This window comes from Chelonoidis abingdonii, chromosome 2 (genome assembly GCF_003597395.2).
Source record: "Chelonoidis abingdonii isolate Lonesome George chromosome 2, CheloAbing_2.0, whole genome shotgun sequence".
NCBI classification, from domain to species: domain Eukaryota; kingdom Metazoa; phylum Chordata; order Testudines; family Testudinidae; genus Chelonoidis; species Chelonoidis abingdonii.
Window position 1 is genome coordinate 285,494,352 of NC_133770.1, and position 23,237 is coordinate 285,517,588.

General features: G+C 41.4%; 1 protein-coding gene across 1 annotated transcript in view; it reads left to right on the forward strand.

Annotated features, from left to right (window-relative positions):
* The window catches only part of EFR3A (EFR3 homolog A), a 115,000-nt gene that overhangs the window by 22,555 nt on the left and 69,208 nt on the right, over positions 1-23,237 (forward strand). The window contains 3 exon segments of the mRNA XM_032795048.2: positions 3,411-3,532; positions 9,000-9,149; positions 18,756-18,893. Coding sequence (XP_032650939.1) covers positions 3,411-3,532; positions 9,000-9,149; positions 18,756-18,893 — 410 coding nt within the window.

A 23,237-nucleotide genomic window follows, 5' to 3' on the forward strand; every position in this document is an offset into this window, starting at 1 on the left:
CATTCTGTTTCCAGGAAGAACATTTTTGTACAGTATCTCAGGTTTTAGAGCCAGCTTTTTCAGTGATGCTTAGAATATAGTTGTAAGATATCTGCTGAATTTAAACTGGTACTACAGCTCTCAGTGGGTAAAATGATGGCAGTGAGGTTGTTGGATACAGAACTGATGTTGCAGAGGAAACAGGAGAAAGAGATGCAAGGGCAGAGGAAGATAATGAATGGTAACAGTTTCATTATCTCCCTCAAATACAGAGCTCTCATCTTTAAGTTCGTACAGTGCCCCTGCAGATTCCACATGGCTTTTCCAGTCATATCTGGATGACCTGTTGATACAGTCTAGTTCTAAAGTTAAGGATGGAAGGGATGCTTTAGATCGGGGTAGGCAACCTATGGCACTGGTGCCGAAGGCAGCACGCGAGCTGATTTTCAGTGGCACTCACACCGTCCAGGCCTTGGCCACCAGTCTGGGGGCTCTGCATTTTAATTTAATTTTAAATGAAGCTTCTTAAACATTTTAAAAACCTTATTTACTTTACATACAACAATAGTTTAATTATATATTATAGACTATAGAAAGAGACCTTCTAAAAAAGTTAAAATGTATTACTGGCACGCAAAACCTTAAATTAGAGTGAATAAATGAAGACTCGGCAAAGCACTTCTGAAAGGTTGCTGACACCTGCTCTAAATCAATGTTTCTCAACCTTTTTGATACGAGGTACCAACTTGCTGCCTTCCTAAACTGTGTCAGGGATATCTCAGGGATTGGTGCCAGTCCATGGACTGGTCGTTGAGAAGGGTGAGGGGGAAGAGATAGCTCAGTGGTTTGCACATTGGCCTGCTAAACCCAGGGTTGTGATTTCCATCCTTGGCCATTTAGGGATCTGGGGCAAAAATCTGTCTGGGAATTGGTCCTGCTTTGAGCAGGGTGTTGAACTAGATGACCTCCTGATGTTCCTTCCAACCCTGATATTCTTTGATTTTATGAAATACTGCTCTAGACTGTGCTTGGTGATTTGTAAAGAAATGTCAACCGTTTCTTCAAGTTTGGCTCATTTTGGGACTTTGAGATAAGAACATAAGAATGGCCACATTGGGTCAGACCAAAAGTCCATCTAGATGCTAAAAAGATACTAATTTTTTGTCAAAGATAGTTTAAATTCCTAGATGTGGCATCCAGAGCTTTCTTCTGTCATCTGAACTATTCCATTCCTTTTTTAAACCAATATTTTTGTGTAAGCAACTAAATTTGTGGGGGTCAGTTATCTCCCGAGACTTCTTCAGCAATTCTCTCTAGTGCAGAAGCCATACAAATATCATCTGGATCACATCACTCACATGTTCTTTTGAGTCCAGAACTCTTCATTGTTGTAGAAGATGTTGACTTTTATAGCCAGTGATTGTATAGCAGGGGTTGGCAACCTCTGGCACGCGGATCACCAGGGTAAGCCCCTGGCGGGCCGGGACAGTTTGTTTACCTGCCGCATCTGCAAGTTTGGCTGATCGTGGCTCTTACTGGCCATGGTTCGCCGGTCCAGGCCAATGGGGATGGTGGGAAGCCACGGCCAGCACATCCCTCAGCCTGCGCCACTTCCCGCAACCCCCATTGGCCTGGAGCAGCGAACTGTGGCCAGTGGGAGCTGCAAGCGGCCAAACCTGTGGACGTGGCAGATAAACAAACTCGCCAGGCCCGCCAGGATGCTTACCCTGGCGAGCCGCGTGCCAGAGGTTGCTGACTGCTATTGTACAGCATTGTATAGGATAGAAACACAATCCCACTTTCTACTCAGTGGGACTACTAATGCATTTGATAGTTTAGTGTTTGAAAGTTGCAGATAACATTAGGTAACATTCAGCATTATCCAGTATCATTTATTGACTTTTTTTACTTTTATAATGTTCAAAGCATTTTGTGCAAACCATGTGGCATTAGGGAAATTCTGCTTAAGTTTGTGAATTTTTGTAAATTGAATGCTGCTTCTTAGTTTTTGTTTCAAATGCCCCTGAGCAATAGGAGATGCCATTATTTGGTACATAGTTTTAGATAGACTGTTCAACCTGGCAAGCAGCTTTGTGAGGTTGTTTGATGGGTAGATGCCTTCCCCCCCTCCCGCCTAAAATGTTATGATGCAATACTTTGTTTCAATTTTACATATTCACCACAAGGTATGCTCTTCATTCAGTTTCATTTAGATCACTTTGAAAGAATGCAGCTGCTAATGGAACAGCTTTTGAAAATCACATGTACTACAATTTAACCCTTTTTTTTGTTTTGTTTTTAATTAGGATAAAACAGTGTTGCCAGCTCTTGTGGATTTTTTTTGTGGTGAATCTTATGACATTTGATATATATTTAAGCCCCTACTAGTTGGAATCAAGAGATGGTCTGACAATCTCAGCTTTCATTTTAATTTTTTTCTAACCTCCATTGTTACAGAGAAAAAGTTAGAAATTTGAAGCCAGGGCACCCTAAAGCCTCAGACTTAACCAGACTGCAGATAAAAAGAACCCAGCATTTATTACTTTGGCTTAAAACTCATGGCTTTTTTGTATCATGTTTTTTGGGGGCTGGACACATGTTTACATGCTTGAGGCTGGCAATACTGACTTCACAGGGTTGGAGAGGAAGAGTCCTCTAGGATCTCCCATGAATGCTCACTCTTTCAAAGGAAATATTTGTGACTGTCCTTCCTCTAGCTGGTGAGAGTTAAAGCAGTTCCTTCTACAGCCTGCCAGTGTTGCTCCCTGTGACCCAAAGTGAATCACCTGCAGCAACATGAGATCACTCCTTCCCTCCCACCTCCAGGCTCCGATTTCATGGCCTACACAATACCTTTGGCCTCTGCTGGCCTGGAGAGCAGGCTTGTGAACAAAACTGATCACTTTTGTATAGCTTGTTGACCTACCATTAGATTGCAAGGCCAGTTGTCTTGGTCTTCACAGATTTTATAAGATGATGAAAAATTACATCAGAACACTTTAAAAAAATCCATTAGCTAAGCACATGAATCCAAAATAAGAAAAAAATCACTTAGAGTCTATAGTTTTCTGAGCTGGGCTGATATTTTTCTGGAGCAAATTAGGGCAAGGCCTATTTACTCCCCTCTTTCTCTTCCCATCCCCCCGTCCCTCCCTCCAGTCGCATGTTTCCTTTTTGTTTTACTAGATTAACCAAATAAACCAGGATAAATTATTAATTCTGCTCTTATTGTGCAGATATTCTACATTGCATTGCAACATGAGGATTCTTTTTTCTGTTCAATTTTTAAATATTCGACTTTGTAAACATTAAACAGCCACTTTTGAAAGTTCTGGAATTAAAAACTAAAAACCCTTCTAGTTCTCTTTTTGGAAACTTTTGTTATAAAAATTTTTTCTAACCGTGCTTTTTTTTTTCCTTTTGTCCCCTAGTTTGTCAAATTTGCCAACATTGAGGAAGACACCCCTTCATATCACAGACGCTATGATTTTTTCGTTTCTCGATTTAGTGCCATGTGTCATTCCTGTCACAGTGATCCAGAAACACGAACTGAGTAAGTACCAGTTTGTATTGTATTGCTATGTACTCTGTTCAAAACTAAAGCAGAAGTGAAGTACAATAGTTATAACATTTCGGTGATCATTCAAGGAACTAACATTACAACCTGTGCATTATTTCAGGAAAACACGCCTCATACTGCAAGTCTTACTCAGTTAAAACTCTCAGTGTAGTTAAGTTTTACCTGAAAAAGGGCTGCAAGATTGCTCCAAATATGTTAAGGGACATAGGGCCAAGACTACAACCATATGAGTTACATGAGAAGTCAGGCCTCACGATTGAAGTATTGAATAATTGATACTTCAGTCGGGAGGCCAGGGGGACCCCTGTTGATGCACCTACTGCTTCTAAGGGGATCCTTGCTGCTACTCTAGGTTGGGGAAGAAGAGGGCCCCATGCTGCTGCTGCCTCTGCTTCTCTGGAAGGGAATTGGGTAGACCTCTGCCACTGTATTTCCAAGAGGGAGGTGAAGCTGTTTGAGGAATGGAGGAGGGGAAGGGAAAATATTGTGGTTCTCGTAGGGCACCAGGTTCCCTTCCAGGCCTGAGTAGTAGGCTTCTGATAAGTCTTCACTTACAAAGGAAATATTTAGTTTGTATAAGTAATCAAAATCCTTTACTACGACAATAGTGCAAAAAATATATTATGGTACAAAATAAACTGTCCAAGCTTAGCTGAATTTTCAGTAGTGAACTTCCAAACAGTTACCTTTAGTCAGTTTATCTAAAGTATAAACATCATGGTGATGAGTTTTGTATGTTAAAATGTAAATAGATACAGGAATAGATTTGCCAGCTTAACATAACATTTTCTGCTTTGTTTGGTAGCATCACTGTTAGTCCATTTTGTGTAGTGGGAGTGTAAGCTGTGGTTAAGGATGGCATTTTGTATATAAATTAGTGTAATTTAAGGACCAGCATGTCAATAGTGTAAAAACACTTTAATTCATAAAATGTCAGTATATTGCACCATGGGCTTGTTTTTTAGTATTACATAAACACTGCGTTTTTTGGTCTTTAGCTCCCTCTAGTGAAGTGTTCTCATTTGTCTACTCAAACATGTTAGAATTTGTGAGAACTTTTTTTTAACAGAATGATTTATAACTCCACTATATTGTTACCCTTTTTCACACTGTTAGGAGAATGATGTGCTACTGGTGCTGCTGTCTGGGGCTTCCTTGTGCTTTCTCTCTCAGGTTCTCTGGTCTTTGTTTCTTTCACAGATACATGGTCTTCATAAAACAATAGCCAGCTAAGCCTCTTGCCTACATGTTCCTTTGTTTTGGGTGGTGGTGTGCCTGTTTTGGGGTGGGAGGTCACAGTTGCTTCAGCTACCAGGTTCTATAAGGGAGTGTAATGGCCTCTACATTTATTCTGAATGAAAGGTGGTGGTTGCACCCACCAGCAAGGTTCATCCCAACCTATAACAATACTGATTTTTTTTCCTGCTTTCATGTATTAAATTGTTCAGATTGCCTTCAACAGTAAAAATCCAAATTGTTGTTAAATATTTTTATTAGTCAGCATTGGGTGGAGGCCTACTCTGTTAGGTGTAGTACAAAAGACACTTTCTTTGCTCAGAGGAGTTTATAATGTAAGAAATAATTGAAATATTCATCTGAAAGCTGTATATTTTTATTAAGGAAAGCATACTCACAATGCATCTTCATGGGACAACATGAAGCTTCAGTGGTTGTATGGTCATTAAAAATAAACTCAAAGGGCTCTATGAATTGTAAAGATTAGCATATGGTCTTAGTTTCCTTATCAACTTGGACAAGGTCATAAAGCATGCTGATCATAGAGATGCGGTTGGAACACAACTCTGGTAATTTCCAGTCTTGTTCCTCACACCAACAGGAGTGGGGATAGGTCCTGGCCTTAAACTAGAGTGTATCCTAATACAGTTGTCATAAGGCTGCAGACTTTGACAAATCATTCAGTAGTTCCAAATATCTAGTCTTTTGGAGACAAAACTAAGATGCAGAAGGATTTCAAGGTTAACATACATCTGATATTCTTACAATATTCAGATGTAAATCCAACCCCTTTCTTGGAGTATTGGAAGAGACCTCTTCTAGTGGAAGCTAAGCCATTCTCCTGTGCAGGAATTATGCCAGAAGATGGAGGATTCACGTTCCTTCAGCACAACAAAAGCCCCAGCTTCACAGGGGTTTCCTGCACAACAGTGACAGTAAGGATATGAGCACTGGGCCTGTGGTGCTGTCATAAGTAGATAGGTAAGGTAAGGGTTAAATTTCTTTTACCTGTAAAGGGTGAACAAAGGGAACCAAACACCTGACCAGAGGACGCAAGTCAAGAGAGCTGGATTTTTAAAAGTCAGGGGCGGGAATTGTGTACTCTCGGTCTTTGTGTTTCTCCCAGCTATGGAGGAAACAGCTTTCTGCTAACTCCTATTTCTTTCTAACATTTCCTACAAGTGTGAGTACAAAGGCAACAAGGCAAATAGGCTGTTATATGCTTTGTGTTGTATTTACATGTGTGTTGACTGTGCTGGACTGGTTAATTTGGCTGTCTTTTAAATCAGACTGTTTATTCCTATTTTCTTATAAGCAAGAGCCTGTATTGATCTCTTAATGCAGTAATATGTTTTGTATTTCTTTCTTTTATATAAAGTTCCTTTTTTTAAAACCTGGCTGAGGTTTTGGGGTTCTCCGGTGAGGCTACAGGAAGGGAGGGTGATTTCCCTCTTGTTTTGCCTTCAAGGAGTTAAGACTGCATCGCCAGGCTCACCCAGGAAAAGGGAGGGGGAACGGGGAGCAGATAACGAGGAGACAAGGGGGAGAGCTTGTTTTCCCGTTGAGATAGGGAGACCCAGGGGTTCTGGTCTTGGGGGTCCCCGGTAAGGTTGGGGTGACTCGGGGTAACTAGGAACCCTAAATAGTCCTAGTTGGTGGCAGCGAGATAAAATCCAAGCTGGGTATAAGCTTGGGGGAGGTTCAGTAAACACTCAGATGTTGAACTCTAAGTCCAGATCTGAGACAGACGTTTATTACATGCTGCTGTACAGATCCACTGGCCTTTTTCCTCCCACGTAGTGCTGGAACGAGTAGCTCTTCTCTCACTGTGATCAGAGGGAAAGTATACCTTCCTCCTGGTGTTCAGGGGTAGGATTTTGGTCTTAAATAATTTGCATTTTTTATGTCTAAGTTTCCTGTCAGCCTGAAGTAATTCTGAATTGATCCAATTCAGTTTACATTATCATTGTGAAAGAGGCTTTCCTAAAGGCTAGGATTTTTTTTTTAATGAAAACTTAAATTCTGCAGAACCCCACTTTCCAGGACAAGTTCCTGCTCATGTTGGCAAATGAGCTAGCAAATTTTTCAGGACATTAAACAGACTCGTATAACTCAGATTCTCAAGCTCCAAATTGATTCTAAGGGTCAGATTGAAAGTGCCTGTCTGTACAGAAATCTTAAACTTGGTTCTCATCACCCCCTTCTTAAAAAAATTAGATAATCATAGGAGTTAATGCAAAAGTTGCCATTGGGATGGACAGTGAAGTCATTCAAGATGAACAAGTCTTCACTATGTAAGTACCTTTTGATAGGGGTGATTATTAGTATAATCATTACATGAGCAAAACTTGATCGTACACCAAAGATGTATAATTGAGAATTAAATGAGCATTCTTGACGAAGTGGGTATTCACCCACGAAAGCTCATGCTCCAAAACGTCTGTTAGTCTATAAGGTGCCACAGGATTCTCTGCTGGTTTTACAGATCCAGACTAACACGGCTACCCCTCTGATTCTTGATTAAAGTCATGCTACTTTCCTATGAAGAATAATAAACATCTCACTTAAAAAATGTTAATATTATGGATGACGTTATATGACTGAAATTTTTTCTGTGATGGAATATTAAAATGCAGTGCACTTTAACTGTAATTTCTAGACTTCTTAAAATTGGAATGACAAGACTGCACTATACATCTACTAAAGTAATAAACCTGCATTTCTCTAGCTATTTGAAGTGCATCCCAATCACTTACACATGTTGTCTCTACCTCTTACATTAACCATATTAAAGCTGTCTTCCATGAACTCCTAGAAACAGATTTAGTTCCTGGTACCAAATCCTAATTAGACCTACAATAGATTATTCAGGATCTTAGCTCTCATTTTCCTCTAACTGTGTGCCTAGTGAATAAAGTGCCATTTATGAAGTAAAGCTTGGAATATTTTAGTTTAGTTTAGCAGTGTGACTAACAGTTAGCTTAGAGAAGTAAGAATCAAGGCCAGTGACCATATTCCTTTGTGCTGAAATTAAGATTTAAAATGGCTTTAAAGGAGTGATAAAATCTTTATTTTAAAAAGTCCAATTATGCTAAATCGTCTCACCTCTTATGACTAGTAGCTTTCTTCATTTCAATGTCTCGTCGCAAAATAAGTAAAATAAATAAATAAATAATAAAAATTTAGTTATTGGCGCCTCAGCATATTTAATATTTATCAGTTCAGTTCCACAAATATGAACCTTTTCTGTATAAAGTTGTGTTTTTACATAGTTTCTTCTAAACTACACCTGTATTTATACTTATGGGTTAGGAATGTAAGAATATAACCAGTTAAGCTTGATGGTTATGGGTTTCTGTTAGTGATTAAACTCCATCTGGGATTCCGGCGGGCAGCAGAGCGCAGAGCTAGCAGCTGGAATCCCCAGATGCAGGGCTGGCAGCGGAGCCCCTCCTAAAACGTGGGGGTGCTGCAGCACCCCGGCATCCATAGTTCCCCGGTTAAACATTTAACCAAGTAATGATAGAACTTTAATCGGTTACATGGGTATTGTTTTTACATGTTTTTTACATCCCTATTATGGATACTATATAAATGGCTGTAATCAATAGGACTAAGTCCTTAGTAGAGGTCCGAGCATATCAGTTTGTATTTTTTTACAGTCAGCATTTTTGGTATATTTGGTTGATAAATACAGATGTAAGTGCCCTTTTGTATTTTATGTTTCACTTTTATTCATTGATCAAGATACATGTAACTGTTCTAGCAATTCAGGCTGTCTTCCTTTTTCTGACTTACTTCTGTCATTTCTAATCATTCTCGTAGATATCAACCTTCAAAAATCTTGAAAGATTAGCTCCTTCTTTTTTGTAAGCCATGCACTTGGTGCTTTGAGAGGCAGTCTGTACCATTGAACAATTATATATATTTGCAAGTTTGCCTGAAGATCCATATCAGTATAACTTTTAAAGGCCATATGTTGTTCTCATGTGTGCATGAGTTGCTTCCATCAATGTCACTAGGAGCCTTGTGTTCATTTAAAGGCAATATGTATGTCCTCAACAGTTTTAACCAGCTTTCCAATTTAATTCCATTTTAGAGTTGAAATGAAATCCAAACTGCATAACCATAATGCCTAGTAACTAAATAAATCATTAAGTCTTATGCTACGTTTCCACATTTAGACATTTCTTTTCTCTCCTAGGATCCGAATTGCTGGAATCAGAGGCATTCAGGGAGTAGTACGTAAAACAGTTAATGATGAGCTCAGAGCAACCATATGGGAGCCTCAGCATATGGACAAGATAGTTCCCTCGCTGCTGTTTAATATGCAGAAGATAGAAGATATTGACAGGTATTATGCACTAATTATCACTAATTTCGATTTTTTTAAAGCAAGATTTAGATCGCTTTTCCTTCCCTGTTAGAGTAGCTCTCATTGTCACTACACACCTTGATAAATGTGTATAACTGGTAGCATAGATATGGTTAACTGCTAATCTTCGCCTTGGTAAACATTTTTTTTCAACAATCAGTATTTCAGTTGTTCCAGATCCTGTGAGACTGAAAATTGGTTCAGTTTTTTTTATCCAGATACCTTTAAGCTTTTTAAAATTAAAAATCACTTGTTTCATGCAGTGTCTGATATAAAAATCAGCAAATACCATTTTTGCCCAACTAAACAAACCTGTTTAAAGTTGAGATTTTTGTTAATTTTTTGGTAGTCCTTAAAGCAGTTTCTGGGATTTTTATTTTAGGAGAGATGTAGAAGCAAGATATGGAACTAAGGCACAAATGGCAGTTGAGCACCCAGCTGCTATTTGACTTTCAATGGCTCTTTGGCATCTAACTGCCACTTGTACTTTTGAAAATCTCTCCAAAGATATTTATGAATGAAATCACTGTAGCTCTTGAGACTATACAACAGTTACTTTTCCAGTGCATTTTTGTATGTACCAGAATGTGTATCAAGTTTTTTTCTTTTTTCCATAATAGTATTGGAGCCATACAATTGCTGATAAATACTCTTCTGTGGACCATGTATTACAGGCAAATGTCCATTTGCTAATCCTGTGGAATTGCGTCAAGCTAATTCCATTGTGGAGGCATTCTTAAACAAATCTTCCTTTTGGTGGCTGAATCTGGCCCTTTTAAGAGCCTGCGTGTTGTTAACTCTGGTAGACTTCCTACATCTACACAAAACAGTCATTTCATGCTCTCTCTTGTGCCTTCCTGAACCTACAGGCCCTTTGTGTTCTCTCCTGCCTCACTTTTTCTTCCATTTCTGGCTGGCAGCATCTGGCTCCCCTTCACAGCAGTAGCAATTTCAAGCTAGGCTGGTACTAGTGGCTTCACACTTCAGATCATTCATTGCCTACCTGCCCATTTTTCTGCACGCATCTCTGAGTGTGTCTTTGGAATGCAGATTGCCCAGGCCTTTGAGGCACAAAGCTTTCTCTATGTGGCTTTTACCCTTGGAAAAATGGCCTGAACAAAGAACTCATGTTGCTGCTCTGAACGAGAGCAGCCTAGCCAGCCTCCACTGGCCTTAGGATGTCTGTGCTAGAAGAGAGGACTTCTCAAGAGCAAGTAGACAGAGGCACCTCTACATTACCGCCTTTCAGGTTCCTCTTAACCTCTGCCTGTGCTGAAAAGCAGACAAATGGTTAACTAAATTAGTACTTACTCATTAAAGAAATGGACACAGAAAGACTCTGACTTAAGTGGGGTTTGGGTTAGGCCTTAAAGGAGGTCATTTCAGATGGACCCTGGGGTAAAATTTATCACTTACTGAGCAAAGGAAAGTAATATCTGAAGCTAATTGCTTATATGAAAGATAGTATTCTAAAGACATTCAGCAGAAAAAAATGGCTAATGCTTTTCCAAGTGGCAAATAAATGGCTTTTATACACGACATAAAAATGGAAAACAGTATTTATCAGTTGTTGACTCTTGGCCTTAAATGCTGCAAATAATAATTTCTTGTTTTTTGCTATTGTGACTTTGTACATGCAGAGGCAGAAGAGAAAAGCATCTTGAAGAGTAGGAGTATGAACCATATTGTTCTAGCAGATGGCATCAAAGCATTATGTAGGAAAGTCCAGACTTCCAGTCCAGCTGCATAGAGAATGAATAAAAATACACACTACCATCTTAAGGGAGAATGAAACATTTCTCTTGACATTGGTTGCTTTTAAGAAACAGTTATGGGTTCTTCTTCAAGGAGTGTGCCTGCGCCCTTGGTCTGAGTTTTTTGGTAGCAGTGCAAGGGAACAGAAAAGGGACCATTCTTCCTCAACCTCTGCTACCACCACTTATGACAGAGGAGGAGATCTTTGAGGAGCAAGAAATAAAGGTGGCTAAGGAGATGACACCTCTTACTAATATTTCCTCTTCACTGCCTGACAAAGCTGTCTTGCTTCCACCACCCTCTTAAGGCAGATGATGTTAGGCACTTTCAAGAACTGATTAAGTGAATTGCTGACATGCTTCAGATTCCCTTAGAGGTGGTTCAGGAGTCCTGCCATAAACTGCAAGAAATTTTGCACATCTAGACATCTGCAAATTGTCATTCTGGTCAATAAAGGCTGCTAACACAGTTTAGCAAACCTTAGCTGCCATACCACCTACTTGCAAGAGGGCAGATAAAAGATATTATGTCCCTGCCAGGGAATCAGAGTTTTTATTTTCTCATCCAGCTCCAAATTCCCTGGTAGCGAAGGCTTTTAGTGAACAAGGCAGATAGCATAGCTCAAAGTCCACCCTTTACAGTAAGGATGACAGGAGACTTGATCTTTTTGGTCCCAAATGCCACACTTCAGTTCAAGATAGCAAATTATCAGGCATTCATGGTCAAATATGATTATTTAAATTACCACAAACTTAATTCCTTTATTGAGCACTTGCCAGAGAAACATCGTGACCAGTTTAAGGGCATTGTAGACAGGGTCAGCTCCTGACAAGATATGGTTCCAGGCATCCTTGGATGCTGCAGGTACTTCAGCATGATCTACACTCACTGCAGTGGTCAGGAGGGGAGAGTTTTTGCTGCAGCTGTTGGGCTTCCCAAGCGAGGTTCAGAGTAGCGTCAAAGACCTGCTGCAACCCCAGGGGTTCAAGCCGTATGATAGGTGTGGTAAGTCTATGCCCAGAGGGGATCCGCATGCCGCTTGTCTGAAGTGCCTGGGAGAGGGACATTTGCAGGACAAGTGTAGTATTTACAGAGGCTTCAAACCCAGAACCAAAAGTGGGAAGGGCTATCGGCTTAAACTCCTTTTAATGGAGTCTGCTCTCTGGCCTCAACCAGCACAAGAGGCAGCACCAGCCACCTCATTGCACAGTGCACTGGCCTCAGTGCAGCACGCCTCGGCACCGAGGCAGGACTCTCATAAGGAACATCGGCACCGCTTCCCAGTGCAGAAGGCCAGCTTGTCGGTGCGATATCATTCATGATCCCCAAGCCGCATAAGAAGAAAAAGGCAGAGGGGGCCGTTCTCATGCCAAGAAGAGCAAACAGGACATCAGTGTGGTGCGTCCCACACTGGGACACCAGAAGGCTGGTCCATTGGTCCTGTCGCTGTTGACTCTGGCCTTTACGGGAGGTCCGGTGTTGGACTCCCCAGTCTGGAGTTGGAAGAGGACCTTGACCTTCCCTTCACACCAGACACTTTCAAGGCCACATGGGACTTGATTGCCATGACAGCACAGTGCCCTGCCTCGCATTCATTGGTTCAGGTGTAGACGACGCAAGTCCCAGCTCATCCTGGAGTATGTGGACAAGAGAGTTCCCTCGCTGTTTTTTAATATGCAGAAGATAGAAGACGTTGACAGCTATTATGCCCTAATTATCACTAATTCTGATTATTTTTATTATTTAAGCAAGGTTTAGATTCTCTTCCAAGAGTAGATAGCTTTTCTTTCCTTGTTAGAGTAGCTCTCATTCCTGGAGTGCTGATACCCGGTACATCTGCTGCACACTTCGGGCACTGTCTGTGGCACCACCTATCCGGCACCGTGGCAAGCCCACCATTATGCAAGGCTCTTATCCATCACCCCGGTGCCGGGTCAGGGTCTGCTCCTCTGAGTCAGAGGCGGAGTAGTTCATGTCCCGACACAGCCAGTACTGCTCAAGATCCCGGCACTGGTCTCGGCACTGTAAAACAAAGGACCCCTTGGTACCGATGGTGTCCTGACCACCCAGTGGTAGGGGCCCAGTACAATGGCCCTTTTGGACCTCAGCTTACCTCATGAAACTCACCTCTCATCCTCCATGGCAACTCCCAATCAAACCTCAACTGTTGTCTCAGGATGCAGGTCAGATGCTTCACCTCAATCTGAACGTTCTTTAACTGCAAGCGTAGTTCCTCAATGGTTCTTGGGACTAGAGGCCACTTGTTAATGAGAAATACAAAATGTACAGGGACACACATCTCAAAGAATTCCAGGTACCTCACAGGTTTAGTAACTTCTCCTTTCCCGCCAATCAATGCTGGTTTCCTGAGCCCAGAAATGGCACTGCATGGTGTGAAGCTGCTTCAGGAATGGCTCCTCTAAAATTAGCTGCTCTGTGTCAACCTCTTGATCATCCTCACCCCACTGAAGCTGATCGTGCTACTAGACAGCTGCTGTTGTTGCCATATCATCTGCTGGGTGGTGCAGCAGGAGAAGTCCAAATTCATCCAACTTTAAGTGCTGAAATGCAGCCCAGCCTGCCTCTGCACAGTTGCTAGCATAGAGGTGCAGTGAGGAGCTTTGCTGGGTCCATGCCGGCCAGCAGAAATACAAAAATGGGGCTAACCCACCCAGAAAAAGAGCACGGGGCAGAGAAAGCAGAAACCTGGGGGTTTTTTGTTTAGTTTTTTTAAGAATTTGAACCCTCTTGGTTTCTGCTATGCATCCCACAATGCAGAGAGAAAAATCTCAGAATGCATACGTCTTAGCAGCAAAACATAGGACCTTAGAAGATCCTCCAAGAACTCTGTGTGCTTAGTGTACACAACAATGCAAATTGAAAAAATGCACAACCATCTTGTATGCATGCTATTAGTGTAGCTTACGTACTGCAAGTTAAATAATGGCATCGATGTGGTTTAACACCCCCCACCCCACCCCACATGTAGGCAAACTCAAAGACTTGCTGTATCTTGTAATTCTAATAGTCATTTATTCTTTTTCACTATTGCACTTTTATACTTTATTACAGTTCTGTATTACAAGGAAAAAATGTACTATCTAATTGCTAGTATATGTATAATATATTCTTTTTCATAAGCCCGAAACATTCCTCCTACTCATGGTTTCTAGAGTAAATGCTCAAAGTAGGGATTGGAAGAGGTTTTATGTAGTTTATTACAAGCTGAGCAGGCATTTATCACATACCCATTCATAACAGATTCTTTGATAGCTGCAGTGGCAAAATGGCAAAGTTCTCTGCAGTTAAACATTGTCATGTACTCAGGGCTGGATTAACGCAGAGGCTTTAGGGGATGCAGCTCAGGACCTTGGATTATAAGGGGTCTCCAAAATATATCCCTTACTGCATTGTTTTTCAGTTGGCAGCCTGAGACACAGATCTGGCCTACAATAGTCTTCCATTTGCCTATGCATCAGCTGTTCCTTCATGCCTTCTGGGAAGCAGCAGCCAACCAGACCTGCTCTGGAAACAGCAAAGTTCTTTTCTCTTTCCCTGAGGTGTCTAGCCTATTCTCACAGGAAGGAAGGGGGCTTACAGGAGGGAAGAAGGGAGTAGAAAGAGCCCTGCAGCTCATGGCAAGTCCACTCCCTTCGCCAACTTGTGTGAACAGAGATGGTTCCTCTGCTTCTGTCCCCTCCCAACCTGTAATACCTGTCCTAAGAAGGGACAGGTTGGTGAAGAGAACTCCTGGAGCTGCCTTCTGCCTGGAAGAGGGGAGGGGGGACTCTACTGCATCATCCCTCCCCCACTCTGGTGAAGAATCCAGTGGAAGCAGAGGTGGGGCTGAGCACAACTGGCAGGGGGAGGGGCACGTGGGAGGGGCTAGAGGGCAGAACTACATGGGAGCTGAGTTGATGGGAGCAGGCAGATGCACTTCAGTTCATTTTCCCTCTGTTTACTGTCATGCTATGTATTTAATTCAGAAACTTTTCATGTGCATTTAAACACATTGGAGCTAGACTATGTTGCTACATTTCGACTTAATCAAGTGCTTTATCAGATACTTATGCAACTGTAATTAGGGTGACCAGACATCCCGATAAAATCAGGACTGTCCCGATTTTTAGGCATTTGTCCCGTGTCCCGATCAATGTTTGGTCGGGACGCAATTTGTCCCGATATTTCATATTCCTGGTTTGGTTTGGTTTGTTCTGCTGGCGGGACTCTGCCTTTTTTTTCCCCCCCCTTTGCTGGCAGGACTCCGGTTTTGTGGAAGTTTTTATTTTTTCTCTCTCTCTCTCTTCCGGCAGGACTCCATTTTTTTTCTTTCTTTTTCTTTTTCCCCTCTCTCTGCCGGTGGGACTCTTTTTCCCTCAGCCATCGGGACTCCGTGCTTTTTTTTTCTTTTTTTTTTGCTGTGTTGGTGGGACTCCCCTTCCCCCCATGTGTCCCATTATTTTATTCATCCCATCTGGTCACTCTATCTGTAATTGATGTGCTTTCATTAGTTATTTTGACTGGGTACTCGGCAGCACCTTTCTGAAAAAGACTGCAAGCAAATGTCAAAATTTCAGACTATAAGAAAAGAAAATTAAATGTCCGTTCATTTGTTATGAGTTTAACTTCTAATTCGAATTTTATAGTTTTAATAGAATTTATATTAGTAACATGCTGTTTTAATAACATTACAGTGTATTTGTATAAATAGTTGTTTGCAACATTGGAATATTGTCTACTGGCATGTTTAATTTATGTTGAGATTAATAAATAGTCTGGCATCCCACTCTTGAAAGGTTGCAAGCCCTGGCCGGTGGCAGGCTCACTATAGAGCAAACACCTGAAAAGCCATTTGGCCCTAGAGAGTGCCCTTTAGCCCACCAAGATTTGGACATTGCTTTAGCTGGCCCACCAGAAAATGTAACTGAATATCACTGTTGTAGGTAATTAAGAAATTGAAGTCATAGCATCACTATGTGTATTACTACCAGTTATGTGCCGAAATTAAAATGGTGTTGTTCATTTTAATATTCATTCAGCTTTACAATTGGTATATCCTGTTTTATAAACTAGAACTGAAATAACCAATATAACTTAACAGTAAAGTGGTTTGCATTGGGCGTAAGTGGTGGTAAAACACAAACTGTATGTCTACACAGCAATGAGCCTCCCAGCCTGAGTCAACAGACTTGGACTAGCAGGGCTCGGGCTAGCACTCTAAAAATAGGCTGTGTAGATAGTGCTTTGAAGTTGTGACTCAGTCTCTGAAGCTAGCTGCAGCTTCAAAGCACCTTCTACACAGCTATTTTTAGAGCAGTAGCATAAACCTCGCTATCTTGAGTCTGTTGACCCAGGCCGGAAGGCTTGCTGCTTCAGGCTATGTAGATTTACCCTCTAATAGCAAATCCAGTTTTCTTTCCTATTCTGTTAGACAAGTGTTCTCATGATCTCTTCTTTTGCACCCTAAAAGTGTCTGGCAAGCGTCTAATTATTAACCACCTACTTAGTACTGTAGCTTCTAAAATATTGACCAGAGCAGAGGCACTTAGGCTTGACTATGTAATTTTATATCACGATGGCCTTAAACCACAAACCTTCTGTGAACACTGGAAAGCCTTAGAGCTGTGAAGTATGTTATTTGACTAAAATGACATTTCTTTTCAACCTTTGACTTTGTGATACTCATAGGCTATAGCTTTTAAGCTACTGAAAACTATTAAATATGGCGTGCCTTTTTTGATTGACATTCTTTGTAAACAAAGTTAACACACAAGAATTGTGTTTCCAGAATTGAATATACTTGCAGACTTTAAGGTCTGCGGGATCTAGTTGTGATGTGTAGTTATGTGGGCAGCAATGTTCTAATTAGTTCCATCAGTTTTTTTTAATCTGGAAACCAACTGTTACTGCAAAAGTACTGGAGTTTTCATTTCACACTCACCCACCTAATGAGGATTAAGCGGTGGGCAGGTGGTCACTTTGTTCTTACCAAAGTTTTGCTTAAGTTTTTTGCATAGATTCGGGGCTTTTAATTCATTTTGAAATATAATAAATACATACAAATAAATCTTAGCTATGTTACCAAAAATATTTTATGCAGCCTGAAACATTGCATAACTTTTGCTTTAAATTATTTTTGACCTGTCTGTTATATAGGTTTATGGTGTATGTTCCTGTTTATCCAAAACCCCATTCAGATAATGTTCGCGTTATCTGAATCCCTTCCTTGTCTCCCAGCATGAGATACTGGCCCTCTATAGCATGCATCTCATGCTGGGGGATAAGGAAGGCATTTGGATAATGTGGACATTTGGATAAAAGACCCTGACTGCAAGGGAGAGGACAAGCCCTCAACTGTGAGAGAGGCTGAATGACATCCTGCAGCAGCATAAGGAACCCTCTGCAGCCCCACTGTCATGGAGGTGACTCTGGGACCGTGACAGGATTATGCTCTTCCCTGCATGGACTGCAGCCTTGCCTGCATGGATTGGGTGTCCACCGACCCTGTGGCAGTGCAGGAACCCCTCCGCCACCCTGCCATCATGGGAGTGGGTGAGCAGGACAGAACAGAGACTTCTAGTTAGGACTACAAGGAGGAGGATGAGCCCTCAGCCATGGAGGAGGCCACCTGCTGCTGTTTGGCTCCTGCCCGCTCAATAATCTGAATTCTGATTGAATGAAATCCATAAAAAAGCATTAAATAAAGTACTGTGTTTTATAATACTTTTTTCTGCTATACTTAGAGGGTTATGTAAGACCAAGACCAAGAGTGGCTCAATTTCTTTGGATATTTCTTTGGATAGCTGAGTTCAGGGCTGATACAAATGCAGCTGGGGCTCCTTCAAAACTGTTTGACTTGTTCTTCTTTTACAAGTCACAAGGTTCATTGCAGGAACTTTGTCCCGTTTGCCCCAAAGTGCTCCTCTAATAAAAGTTACATGTGAAAGGGGAAGGCAGTAGAGAGTGTATTCACCAATTATGTTTTTCTGGAGAGAGTTACAGAAGCGGACGGAGGTTCCTTCAGATCAGGAACCTCCACCCAGTTCCTTCAGATAAGGATGGAACCCTTCAGATAATGTAAGGATTGACAAAATTGTCTGAATTCAACCTAACCAAATCATATAGCTACATAGCTAACTAGTGTGTTTGATCTTGCCAAATAGATTTTAGATTTAAAGTTGTCTAGGATGGAAGAGCAATCATTCGTTCACCCGGTTTCTCAGTCCATAAACAAATCTACAGTACTAGATGCGATGGTGTTACTGGACAAGTAACATATCAAAACTCAGTATTGATAGCCATTGTTTTGCCTCCCGTCAGGTACTGGTCCTATAACTAAATTATTTATTAAACCCCTACAGTTTGCTTGGGGAGAACAGATATGTAAAGACTGACTTTCAGTCTCTGCTCCAGGTAGTTCACAACCTAGTACAGACATGCACAATTTTTGAGCCACAAAAATACACAGGGCAGTTAGTGCACAGTAGGCTGTGGTGTGAATATGCAGCACACTAACATGCAGTGCACTAACTGGCTATGTGAAACTGGAGTAGATCAAAGCACGCTATACTTTTAGTGCACAGTAGAAGCGTCCACATGGTTGGTTAGTGCCTGGCATTATAGTGCACTCTAGGTTTACATCCCAGCTTGTTGTGCAATGTCTGTCTTGGAACATGTTGGATGAGATATCTTGCAGAGGTCATTGTTGAGTGGCTTTGCATAAGTCAAGCACTTGAATACTAGATGGATGAGAGCCATAAAAGTACCTTGGGATAAATGTATGAGTAACAAGTAAGAGTAACTCCAGTGCAACTTGTTTCTTTGTTTCAGTCGAACTGGCCCACCCTCTTCCCCTGCAGGAGGAGAGAAAGAGGAGAACCCTGCTGTGCTGGCCGAGAATTGTTTTAGAGAACTGTTGGGCCGAGCAACCTATGGGAATATGAACAATGCTGTCAGACCAGTTTTTGCGTGAGTAGAAAACAAATATCAAAATGACTGTTTGTCCTTAAAGTTGGAAGTGTGTTTAATATTTCAATAAAAAAGATTAACAGTTTTAATACTAATGACAAACCTCTTCACTGTATATATATGAAAAGCTTCTCTTGAGGTATTCTAATCTTTCTTCCCTGCCCATCACTCTGATCATGTCACTTTGAATCCTTTCACTGGCTCCTCCTGTTTCATCTCATAAAATTCTACCATATAAAATTTCTTCTTGTCCCCTTTTTAAGGGCCCTTCAAGGGCTAAATGCCAGCCTTGTCCTCCCATCTGTTAGCTTCCACCATGCAGCCCCTGTACTACAGTGCCCTGGATGGGTTGTCACCCGTGGAGACTGAGCTTGGGTTTACTGTTTTAATTCAGCAGTTTTCCTCTACTGCCTGAGCTAAAAGACCCATTGCCAGCTTATAAATTGCTGTGGTCCAGCCTCCAGAAGGGAACTGCTCCACATTCATTCCAGTAAGCATGGGTTACATATGGAACACCCCTCTGAATTAATACATATGGATACTACTTACCCTTCCTTAAAATCCCTCTTCAAGACGGACCTCTGCTTGTGAACCTACAGGAAATCAGGCAGCTGATTGTGGTTTTGTTGTGCGTCAGTCAGGGAAAGCTAATTATATTAAAGTGTATATGATACCTTCAGTGATGTTTGGCTTGTGCACGGAACTAACTGATGTAACTGTTCTACCCCATCATCTTTTCCTGCCTTCTGATTTTCACTCTTGTTGTTTTTGTCTCAGATTAAATTATAAGATCTTTGGGTCCAGAACTGACTCTTCTGCTGTGTGTTTGCGTAGCATCTAGCACAGAGTGGGCTGATACTGATTTGGGCCTCCAAGTTAGCACCAGTAGAAATAAAAAGCTAAATCAATAGAAATAATGTCCTACTTGCAGTTAATCTATTAAAGTAATATTTATTTATTTTTATGACCACCTATGTGAAGTTCATATATTATAAATGCAGATTATGCATACTTTCAAACACATTTGTGAATTGTTAGTTGTCCATAATGCATTTTAACCAAAGTACAGAGTTACATACTGAAATGGAAGAGTGTTCCACCAACATTTTGCTAAGTAAATAGCTGAATATCAAAAGTGAATGAAATGTAGAAACTGGCATTTATATTCCAATAATGATTTCACAATGATATAAATTACTGAAAGCAATTTACACCACATGGAAAGACCTGGGAGGAAATTGGAGCAGTTACTGTTTTTGCTGCTGCATATTCTGACATCAGTATTCATACTGAAGAAGCTAAATCTGAAGATATAAGTGGTTTGTGTTTTCCCCTTAGAAATGTCTCCAGTTTTACCTTCACTTAAGTGACACAACTCCCAGTGACTGCAGTAGGTGTTGCAGTGGTGTACTGGGCCTACTTCTGCGTTCAAGGACAAGTCTGCATAGTAACCAACAATCTTCATTTGACTAGAAGTGCTCCAAACTTTGCGCATCTATCCCTGGTTAATCAGTCCCAGTCAGTGTGCCAGACCATGCAGCCTACAGCCTGAAGGGTCATCTACTGCACTGTTCTCCTGCAACTGCAGAGCTCAGTGAAGAATAACCATTAGGCTGTCTAGTGTCTGATGCCTCTTGCTTTACTATGCCTCTGAGTTAAGCCCTTTGAAGCTTCAGGCCTTGGCTACTTGCAAGTTCCAGCGCTGGTGAGGGGGTTACAGCACTGCAGCTTAGCAGGTGTCCACACTTACAAAGCTCAGCCAGCGCTGCAACTCCCTGTCTGCAGTGCTGGCTGTACTCCTGGTCTGCTACGGGTGTAGCGAATCCAGCGCTGATGATGCAGCGCTGGTCATCAGGTGTGGACACTCACCAGCACTGTAATTGGCCTCCAGGGTATTAGGAGGTATCCCATTCTCCCGGTAGCTTTATCTTTTCAGAAACAAAACAGCTGCTCTGTGCGCAGCGAGCAGCACCGACCAACCCGGCTTTGAATGTTCACGCTGTTTCTTGAGAGTAAGAACAGCACGCAGGGGGGGAGGGAGGGGTCTTCGGAGAAGCTAGCTTTACTGGCTCGAAGCCTTTTTACATGTAAGAGGATTGAGAGACGGGTAGGAACAGTGGCCGATTTGCTAGGCAGGAGCTGTCGAGTGTTCTCCAAAATTCACTCTCTCTGTGTCCCCGGACACTCACTGTCCACTCCACCCCACCCCTCTTGAAAGACTGTTGCAGCACTTGATGCTGGGATAGTGCCAAAATGCACCACTCACAAACGGCTGCAACTGCTGCAAACTGTGGCCACACTGCAGCGCTGGCCCTACACAGCTGTACGACCACAGCTGTAACTACCAGCGCTGCAAAAATGTAAGTGTAGCCATGGCCTCAGTGAGGAAGCAGTATAACAGCCACCCTCTCCCTGCATTCTAAGTTTCTCTGGGATGAAGGAGAGAGAAATCCTTTTAGTAGATGAAGAAATAAGATTTTTTTTTTCTTGACCGTGTCCATTTATAAGAGAGCTTATTTGAATCTCTGGCAAAGCTCTCTGGAGGGGAAAGATGATCCAGTAGTTGATGCATTAACCTGGGAGACCCAGATTCAATTCCCTGCTCTGCCACAGACTTCCTATATTACCTTGAGCAAGTCTCTGGCCATCAGTAAAATGGAGATAATAATACTTTCCTACTTGACAGGAGTGTTGGGACGATGAATACATTAAAATATTGTGAAGCTGTCAGTACAGTAACAGAGCTGGCAACATTAGTGCCTGAGACAGATAAGATCTAGTGTCAACCTACTGATGTTTTTCAGGATTGATTTTAAAATCTCCTTGCCTTTGGCAAGAATTCTTAATGGTCATTCAGTGTCAATATGGCTATTAATATATGCCTTGTCTCAAATTCTCACTTTTAGTTTTGGTGAAATCTGACTACTCCATCAGGCAAAAATTACTAGTTAGTGAAAGTTGAAAAGAGTTATAGTAATATGCACACATTGGGTTGTGTGTTGCTGCTGTTGTTTAACATTCTCAGACTGTTTAGAATCTCATATAGCTATACCTCAGCTATTGGTACTATGTCTCCAAGGGGAAAGGAAGGCTATTCACTATAAATTGAGTTTTCAGAGTATAATACCCCTACAGACTTGAATTTTATCACAGCATCATCTACATAAAGTTTTTGTAATAGAAAAGGATTGGTTGTCCTTCCAACAAATGTGATTCAAGAGACTGCTTTCTGAATGGTTCTTGAATTGCACCATTAAGGCTCATACTCCGAAGAATGTGGATCTGCATATGCAGTGTAGTCTGATAACTCTAGCTATGCTGCAGGAATGTTATTGGCCTCTACTTTCTTGGTGTTTAGAAATACTTGTAGACTGATACCTTATGCTCCCAGCTGACATCTATTGTTTAATTAAGCTATATATATATATATTCCTTTTAATACTCTTCAGTAGTTATGCCTTCAAATTGTGTTCATTTTAGTCTCTCTTCTCTGAATTTCTTTGAGTTTATTTGAGTCAAGATGAAAAATGCTATATGCCTAAATACAACATGGGAAATAACTGGCTAGGCAGTAGTACTGCAGGAAAGGATCTGGGGGTTATAGTGGATGACAAATTTAAATACGAATCAACAATGTGATGGAGTTGCAAAAAGCTAATGCTATTCTGGAGTGTATCATCAAGTGTTATGTGTAAGACATGGAGGCAATTCTGTTCAGCACTGTTGAGGCCTCATGGAGTACTGTGCCCAATTTTGGGCACCATGCTTCAAGAAAGATGTGAAGAAACTGGAGAGAATTCAGAAGAGAGCAACAAAAATGACTAAAGGTTTAGAAAACCTGACCTGTGAGAAAAGGTTTAAAAAACTGGTCATGTTTAGTCTTGAGAAGATGATTTTTTTTGAGCGGGGGGAGCTGGTAAGTCTTCAAATATAAGAACATAAGAATGACCATACAGGGTCAGACCATATGTCCCTCTAGCCCAGTATCCTATCTTCCAACAGCGGCCAATGACAGTTGCCCCAGAGGGAATGAACAGAGCAGGTAATCATCAAGTGATCCATCTCCTGTCGACCATCCCAGCTTCTGGCAAACAGAGGCTGGGGACACCATCCCTGTCCATCCTGGCTAATAGCCATTGATGGACCTATCCTCCATGAATTTATCTAGTTCTTTCTTGAACCTGATTATAGTGTTGCTCTTTACAACATCCTTTTTCAAAGAATTATACAGGTTGACTGTGCATTGTGTGAAGAAATACTTCCTTTTGTTGGTTTTAAACCTGCTGCCTATTAATTTCATCAAGTAATCCCTAGGTCTTGTGTTATGAGAAGGAGTAAACACTT